The sequence below is a fragment of the Nematostella vectensis genome, chromosome 14 (genome assembly GCF_932526225.1).
Source record: "Nematostella vectensis chromosome 14, jaNemVect1.1, whole genome shotgun sequence".
NCBI classification, from domain to species: domain Eukaryota; kingdom Metazoa; phylum Cnidaria; class Anthozoa; order Actiniaria; family Edwardsiidae; genus Nematostella; species Nematostella vectensis.
Genome location: NC_064047.1, coordinates 10,025,243 through 10,034,721, shown reverse-complemented (window position 1 = coordinate 10,034,721; position 9,479 = coordinate 10,025,243). Strand labels below are relative to the sequence as shown.

The 9,479-nt window shown below is 35.9% G+C and overlaps 1 protein-coding gene across 1 annotated transcript; it reads right to left on the bottom strand.

Moving 5' to 3' along the window:
* Positions 1-548: 548 nt before the first annotated feature.
* Positions 549-8,853, bottom strand: LOC116617086 (zinc finger protein 714). Its single transcript, XM_032379498.2, has 3 exons — positions 7,219-8,853; positions 2,991-3,228; positions 549-2,721 (listed from the first exon to the last, which is right to left on the bottom strand). The coding sequence occupies exons 1-3, from the start codon at positions 7,366-7,368 to the stop codon at positions 1,241-1,243; spliced, it is 1,869 nt and encodes a 622-aa protein (XP_032235389.1). The 5' UTR covers positions 7,369-8,853; the 3' UTR covers positions 549-1,240.
* Positions 8,854-9,479: the final 626 nt, after the last annotated feature.

The window sequence follows — 9,479 nt, the reverse complement described above, 5'->3', positions numbered from 1 at the left end:
ATGAGAAAAAATATCGTTTTGTTGTAGGTTTCAAAAACAGAATTGCGAATGCAGCGCGCGCTCACAATGCAAAAACAACAATTACCTGCTAAATTTTGCAGATTTGTTTCTTGAAGTTAATTTTAAATCAGTTTGATAAACAGATTTTTATAGGGTCCATTACGAACCACATACCAATTTCTATTTTTTTTCAAGTCGGCACCGAAAAATTCAAATTACTAACTTTTATTTATCGGGATTATCTGGTAGCCCCATTCAAGATATATTTTAGACATTGAGATTTGTTCTTGTTTCTATTCGCCGCAGAAAATTTTTCTCGGCTAGCTTTGAAACATCTTTTCGGGATCTGGACACAACATCGAAAGTATTGGAAGTAATTCATGCGTTTTTATTGACCAACTAGCGCGCTCCAAAATGTGGAGTTTTCCAGAGCCCTTCGTTTGGCGACGCTTGCGTAGAAATAAGAAGTTCGCTGGATACGAGATAGGCTCATCAACTTCTTTATAATTCAGCCAATGGAATAGTCAGATAGCTGTCGAGGCATAAACTTTTGTTCTCCTTTTAACTTTATTTTCAATATTTAATTACCCCTTAAGGAGCGAACATAATATACATTTGACATAAAAATACTATTATACTATAACAATAAGTCTCATGCCAGCTTTGTAGAATTCGCCTCGGTTAGTATATTTAAGTGTGAAATTTGGGTGACTTACTCAATGACTTACTCAATTTTTATTTACATATAGTAATTCAGGCTTATTTCGTCTTATCTCGATTACATCCATCATAAATGGTAAATTTCCTTTTTATACCGTTTATCACTATGCCTTGTGCCACATAGTTTTAACTTCACAAAATAGTCTTATATCTTATTATTTTCCTTATATTCAATTCACTATTTGACCATGAACGATTATTACAATCGCTCCATACTAAATATACCTAAACATATAAAAATCAGAGCCAAACTTGTTGTCAAACTTGCAATCTGCCCTGAAGAAGTCTTATTAAAGACGAAAATTTGGCAGAGTCGATTTCCAGTTTTTGTGTATTGTATTCATTGTTCTGGTACGAGATCGCGACAGTTTGGGCTTTTTGATTCTATATATATATATATGAACCGTATTGCATTTATGCATAGTGTATCGTTATATTTACTTAATAGATATCGCAATAGTCTTTCTTCATAGCTTAGTATACAAGAGAAATATATACAAATTTTACTGTATGAATTTTTTCAGTATATGTACCCTATTGGTACCGGCTTAAAGTGCTTAGATTTGATATGATTAAGAAGACCGCGATATCTCACGAAGCTGCGCCCGCAGTGCTTGCATTTGTGGACAGTGTTCTCTGTCTCGTGTAGCTTTACGTGCTTCTTCATGTTACTTGGATCACTGAAAGACTTGTCGCAAAACTTGCACTTCAGCGGCTTGAACCCCGTGTGTGTTCTCATGTGGATCTTTAACACGTACTTCCTGCAGTACACTTTGCCGCAAAAGTCACAAGTGAATCCTTGTGTCGAGCGCGTTGATGAAGCCTGGGTACTAGGAGCTGATATGTATTGGTGTGCGATTGGATGGAATGCTGGGTATCGGGGCGCGTACGGGAATGGTAACGAGTTGGCGTAGAAGCGAGGCACCATGCTTAAGGCTGTTGTTCTAGAGACTGTGGGAGAACTGGGTACGAGCCATTTTATTGGGTGGGTCACATGTTCACCGTGGGCTTGGTCTCGGAAATCCTCCCTCGAACTGTCAATCATTGCTTTCTTTATTAAAGCACCTTTTTCCTCTACGCGTTCGGTTTGATTTGTACTGCTACAGTCTTTGAAATCTGGTATTATACAATTGGAATCCAGGTCTGAAGGTTTCTTAAAAAAAGTTTTGGCAGATTTGCTTTCTTTTTCTACCATAGATTTTGTGTCAGTTATTTTATTGGTATTTTTGATCCCTTCGGCACTACTTCGGTTAGATGTCGAGTTGCATTCGCCTGGATGATCACTCGAGTTTTCAGGTTCGTCGCTTGCTGTAAAAGGACGCCATACACGAAATGCTTTTCTTTCTTGACAACCATTATCTTTTAAAACATCATGTCTTGTTGTCTTGGATACGTGCAGCCCTCCTTCTCCGTTGCCATGGCTACATCTCTCTTTCTCTTTTTCAACAATATCTTTCTCTGGTTGGAATTGACTATCAAATTTCTCTCTTTTTACACTTTGCTTGTTTATCGACCTCGTAAATAAACCTTCGCAGCTAAAAATCTGTTCTGGTAAGAATCCTGTGCTTATTCTCCGGCCGTCCGGACCTTCGCGGTAAAGATGCTTTCTCAAATAGTGCTCGTTTCCCTGAAACTTTTTCCGAAACTCCTTTTTATGATAATCAGCAAGAGATTCGCTCCCAGTCCTTCTCGCTTGGCTTGAGAACGAGGATATAAGGCTAGCCAGTTTAGGATTCGTCAGCAACAGAGAGAAGGTGTTGGAGGTTAGGAGTTCTTTACTGTTTGGCGCCTCATCGTTGTCAACCGTGTCCTCTTCGTGTGGTTCGTTACGCTCGTAACTCATTCCGTCGGTGCTCGACGCATAAGAAGACGGAGAATACCAATCTTCGTCTCGAATTGCATTCTGGGACTGGCTGTCTGTGCAATCGAGCAGAGCATGCGCGGAGAGAAGATTTAGCTGTGCAAAGATTTTTAGACATCGCTGGCACCTCAATGGGCGACCTATGAGGAAAAGGACAAAACGAAAAAAGTTTATAAACTTGCCAGTTAGCACTTAAATGTTACCATTTACGTGTAAGTATTTTTTAATAGAAAAACAATACTGTCAATACATTCTGATCTAAGCCTTTATTTTGTTCATAAATTAATTTCAAACCCCCTTTGGATTTTGGTCTATATAGATTCAATATCTAGATATAGATTCCAAATTTTAATTTCATCGATTATATTGAAACCAAGCTAAAATTTGTATTTTCTGGTATTTTTCTTACTTTCTGATTGGCTGTCACTGTTTTCATAGACAATTCCAAGGTCACGTGACAAAGACGAACAGAACCAGGCTCTAAGCTCTTCACTCGGCTGGGTGTCGCGAAGCGTTCGGAAGTACATGCCCCCATCGGGTCCACGAATCATTTCGAGCGTTTGGTCGGCTTTTGTTCGTGCACCCGATATAAGAGGTAACCACTCGCGTTCGTTTGTCGTCAAATGCAGACGTTGTAAATCAGTCTCCTGCAAAAATAATTAAAAGATACACGAATTTTAATTAAAAAGGATAATGCTGCTAGTATAATACACCAGTTTTACTAGCACCCATCGACTCTTGTATATCAATAATAGTTGCCCAATTATTATTACTAGCATTAAAATAATGAGATGATAAATTGAAAGTGTCTCGTTACAATTTCTTTTTGTTTTAGCTTCTTGTTCGGCTTTTTTGGTGATGATATCAAACTTTGTAAAAAGTTATAAATATGAATCATTCGATATGAAATCTAGGACTTGTAGGAAGCATGCGGATTCGGAATTTGATAGGCTATCAAGGTTTTTCCTTTCGTCAATGCTGACCGCGCTATTTCCCCGTAAAGCACACTTGAAATCATAACTTTTAGATATCGCACAATTGCATAATACTTTGTGTTCAATATTTCCAAAACAAGAGTAAGTCCTCTCAAAAATAACCTTTGCGGTTTAGTTTTCGATAAGCAATTTCACGTTGGCATGTAAGTCAGAAGCAAAATTTGCGGTTGAAGCTAAAAAGAAAACCATTTTGCTTTTTATTAATCAATTTCGTGGTTTGAAATTAGAGGAACCGTTTAAAGGTTAGCTTCTAAGAAGCCATTTTTAAAGCTAAATAAGAAACCGTTGTTCAATTTTGAAAAAAAAAAAAAACACTTTAATGTTGTTTGAAACCATTTCGCGGTTACAGACACTAACCGAGGAACCATTTCGCGGTTGAGACTACAAAAAAGTCTAGTTTATCTGTTTAGCACTTTGAATTGTATCTTAGTGAAGTTTGAGCCCCACCTTGAAGCCAAAAGCCTCGACAAATGTCGTTATACCACCGGCACATAACCTTTCACGTTGTCTTCTTTCTTCAAGTACTAAGTTTACTTTACGTTCTTGACAATTTGATGACTTTAGATGCAGACAATCTCACTCCTTTCAATACTCGTCGACAGTTTTACTCCGAAGGCAAAGCGCTAGGTTTCCCCTAGATGTTATCTGTCAAGGATGAACTAATTGTACTTTCAGGGAAGTCCGGAATTCGTGATGTCAACTAATACCGGTGTATGGAATTTTCGTTAAAGTCCGGATGCGTTAGAAAAACCTGTAAATACTAGCCCGTATAATTAACCATTAGTCTAGGTAGCTGTCACTTCTAGTTGATAACTCTCTCCTTCTTTGGGCCCCACGCTGATATAGGAAGCTTTCGTTGCCGGGAGGAATTCGACAGACTAAGATTCTAATCTTGAATAATCCCATAAAGGGTGCGATTCTCGTGTAAAATTACCCCGGAGCGGTCGTGTTTTTGACTGATACTTTTATCTTTATCACTTAGGGTGTTAACAACTCAAAGAAGGTTTTTCAAGACATGTTTTTTTTAGTGAAAATATCAAAAAGCGCCTTTCACGTTCAATTCAACAAAACGCAGGTGACTGTTACAATTGTTGTTCAATATATAATAAAAATAAAAACGTGTGATTTTAAGGGAGGGGCAGAAACAAAATTTCTACAGGTTTTCAGTTTGGAGACAAATTGATCGAAGTATTCTTTTAAAATATTTTGAGCAAATTTTACACCAGCGAGCATGGAAGACTAACAAAAAAAAAAGCAAACATATAGGTTACCACCAATAAGCTAAAGAATACAATACTTTGTCTTTATCAGCACGAAAGGCGTTAATGATCGCGTAATCCGGATTTTAATGCCGTCTAGAATAGAAGTAACAAGGTGTTTATAAGACACATGTTACCATAATACCATAATCTATCAATTTAGGAGTATTTCTCACTAAAGCTACGTCAGTGATACCCAGGTCATTGTTTTAATGGACCATATCATCGTTTAACGACTATTGGGGGAATTCGAACTCCTTTAAGAGCTAAAGGTATAACTCGGTAGGATTTGCCTTTTTTTTCCATACGGTGATTGCCCCAATTAAAGGTTTAATTTTTCTAGGGTGTTAGCCAGATTATACACAGTTCCCACGTGAGGAAAAAGGTGACTCCATGCTGGGCGTATGTTGCTTTTTATTCTTTTCTCATGGTTAATGGTTTGTTGGTTTTCATTGCAAATTAATATTTTTGGCAACCCCCTCTATGGTTTGTTGCTAATATAATTAGGGTGTTCAGGTTTTAATAAAAAAGCGACGATTCTAACAGTTGGCTCTTATCTACATACCATTCAAAATAAATATCGACATAGACATAACTTTTTGAATAAACACTTTCAGCCGATATTTTCCTTTCAAGAAGATGCTACAGAGCATTCCTCGGCTTCGAAAACAACCTAGTGTAATAGTGCATGGAAATTTTCCTTTTTTTTAAGCTCACACACAATGGTTGCTGTTATCATGCCTATAGTAACGTCTAGCAGCTCAGGGGATTCCATTCCATTCCATTTATTCCTAAAAAATGCATCTTTCAAGTGACGTTGGGCCATTGAATCATGATTATGGTCTAAGTTAAGAGCGCATTAACAAAAAGCCATCAGATGGTCTCAAACAGCCTAGGTTAAATTTAAAAAATAAGACGCGAAAAAGTGTAGCTTTATATAAGACACTTGTTTGCACACAGTATTTCTTCCTTTTATATTATTGCCTCTATTATCTCTATATTTCCAGATCCTAATCGAAGCTGTCTCGTTCTGCTTGTTCGACCTTCTCCTGCATAGTTATTATTAAATATTATTTTTTATGGCTCCACAAACCTATGTTTATTCCTCCTTTTCATCTATATATCATATTCACATTTTTTCAACTTTCTAAAAATAAGTCTTATCTCCCTCTTAACATTCCGAGTTTTTCTTCTTTTACAAATCTCTGCTTTACTTTTCCTTTCTGTCAAAGCATACTGCAATTCTTCAACTTCGTCTAAAAAAAAATCATTTGTAATGCCTTGCCAGAGTTTCACAGCCCTAAATAAACACCCCTTAGATTCACAAAGCTTTGTCAGTACAGTCAAAAGTGGCTTACTCAATTGTCAAGAGCTGTTTACCATGAGAACATTTCTACGTCAACCGGATGGAATATAGTGTTTAAAATACACCTTGAACTGTTAGTATTTTCTATTGACCACACTTCAACTTGTCAAAATCGTATTTTTAAGAGGAAAAGCGTTGTGTGAGGTGTATTCGTTACTTTTTTTTCTCACGAAAATTGATAGTTTTTTTTACCAATTTTGACGTACAAATAACATTTCGTGCAATTTTATTGTCAGCGGTTCATAAAATTAACTATCTAGAAAATGGGAACTTCATGAAAAAATATACAAATATAGACGCTATATTTAAAACTATTGAATATTTTCCTTTTGGTTTGTTGTTCTTTTGTTGTTGTTCTGCATACTCATCCCCAAAAAAATCATTTTTTAAACTTGATTGCGAGATGACTTTCTTTAGAAATTAACTGTGAAATGACCTTGAAAAGTGGTATACAAGATGTTGTTTTTTTGAATATTTTTTTTGAAGGTTGCCACGAAATGGTTACTCGCATGACAAGTGGCTGCGAAATGATCAACCGGGAAATGGTTTCTCTAATTCGATAAATGGCTTTAATTTCTTAGTTTAATTTTTTCTATCTCCAAAAGTTTTGGTCGCAGTCAAGTGCTTGCCATGAATCGTGTTTTCCCGCCCCTCTCTCAAAACCCAAATCGTAGCACAAACCCACAAGTACGTTAAAGATTGCCTGTTGATATTGCCCAATTTCCTCAGCTTAAAACAAGAATAAATTTAATTTAAACATTAAAAAAATCTAGATCAAGATCTAATAGCCATAGGGTGATAAAATATAACACTTTCATTTCTTATTCTATACAAAAGAAAAGTTTGGAATAATAAATAAAACGAATTCGCTTAAAATTGTGCTGTTTTTATGGCATTGAATTTGAACTCAATACTTCTAAAAGCCATTAAAATTAATGCTTAGTTTATAGCCAATGTAATTTCTCAGATCAATGGCAAATCATACTTCTATACTATCAATTTGTGTTTTCAAATTACCTCCAATATTTTTGCCGGCTGTTGATCATCCAGTACTTGCCTTGCTATCTGTAAGATATCTCCTTCGTACGGGCCAAAAAACGTATTATTCTGTATCAAACATGTAGTCCAGATCCTTTTTCCATCATGAGCAACTCGAATTTCCTCCATTTCTTCCAAGAATAAGGCTAATTATGAACCTTACTGTGCCAGATTGAGAGATAGATGCGAACAGCCAGGAACCGAAGAGCATGAAACACTGCGTGTGTACCTCTCCACTATAATCGCAACAGTTTCGAGTTTGTATAACTTATTGATTTGCTCCCCAATGTTGTTTAAGTTCTCTCCCTGGGAAGTTGTCTGCGAGAAACATCTGTCCCTTTAATAGGCTATAGCTTTTTAATACTCTGTTTGAATTCTTCGCATTGTCTTTCTAGATACTTTGCAAGTATCCATTAGCGGACAGTAAAGCCTTTTAAACACATGTCTCAAAAAACACAGAGGATATGCCAATATCTAAAGATAAACTAGGTAGAGAATATTTTCACCTTTAATTACACGTATATTTTTTTCTGGCGCGCTGTGTTTACTTGTGTCACAGGGCTAAAGTTTCGTAGACTGGCCATTTCCGAAGTGCAAGCATATTCTTTGGATATTTAGAATCCACATGTTGATATTCTCATGCATTCATTCGGTTCTCGGATTTTTGTTTTCACAGGTAATTCACACTTGTAATGGCTATTATGTGCTATGATGGCGATTAAAGATTTCTAGGAGTACGAAGTAAGGTCGAAAGAGTTCGGGTAGTACTCGTAAAGGGTTCGTACAAATTCGTAGTTTACCGGACAATTTTTTAGGAAATAGTCGAAATTTGTCGTACCTTATTTATCCCTTACTCACTTTCTTTTCGATGCTATTTTCTTCTAATTTAATTGAGGCTCGATATAATAGATTCTAGAACCTGCTTTTAACAGCCGGAGTTTTTATTTTAATCTTGAATCGGATTATCATTAAAGTCAAGAGAAAACACATATTAAACGAATAATAGATGTCTCTTGCTTTTAACTACTTATTTTACTATGGGCTGCAATCATTTCCTCAATTCTCTCGGTCTTCACTTTCTTTTGGTATCCCGTATTTAGAATTTCCAGTTCAAAACAGAGACTACCCAAAGCTATTTCATCCATTGTAAATTCGTCTAAAAGGCTGATTATCATGAATTATCGTTCCCAAAGCACAAGCTCCGCTCTTCATGTTGCTCTCTCATGCTGGTGCGACTTTACACAACTAGACTATTTGCGTTATGTTTTTAATGCTATTGAATTTACGCTACTTTGTTACTACCATTAGGCTAAGAGCAATAGAAATGATGCTTTAAAAATCATCCAGGGCATTACAAACCCAACTTATAACAGCTTAAGAGTATAACTCAGTTATAACTATATTATAACAATAATGTGAATCATGGTCCATTCTATATCGTATTAACAAGTCTAAAACATGTTTTTCTCCACCTTAGTGCGAAAGCTGTCTAATCCGTTGCACGAGTGCGATTTCCTTCCCAGAGCTGAAACAAAACAAGTCTAAATAAACCCATTGTGCAGCGGAAAGATGGTCGCACGTACCCTTCCCAAAGTATTGTTCCGATTTCTAAAGAACTGCTTCGATATTTCACCTGAATTTATACTTTCAACACATACTCACAGCAACCCATCAGGATCTTAAGGGTTGAAGATTGATGTTGTATGGAGATTGACTAACAAAAGGCTTAATCTAAATTTGTTGATGTTTTTAATATTTTCTGACCGAAGAAGAAAAGAATATTTTTTTTTTACCAATACTTAATTCTAAAATTAAGATATTTTTCAGCGTATAGTGGCATGGAAGTGTAAATCTATATTGGTCTTGTATGAAAGGCTTCCTTAAAAAATAGCAATAGGAAAAAAAGAAAGGGAGCAAAAACACAACAACCAAATATATCAACAAACAAAAACGCTATCGTAATAAAACCGAATATCACCTTGAAATAGTCGCCAAAACATTTTTAATGCTAAAAAATAGCATTTAGTTAAATCGATAATCATGTATTATAACCATTTGGACGATTTAAAACTATTTTTTTCAAATATGAAGGAACTTCAACAAACCTCCAATCTTGTATATTACATTTTAAGATAATACAATACACCAAAAACTGGTATTCGACTTTGCCAAATTTTCGTCTTTAAAAATACTTCTTCAAGGCAGACTCATTTTAAGATAAAATATCATAAAAAAAGTTG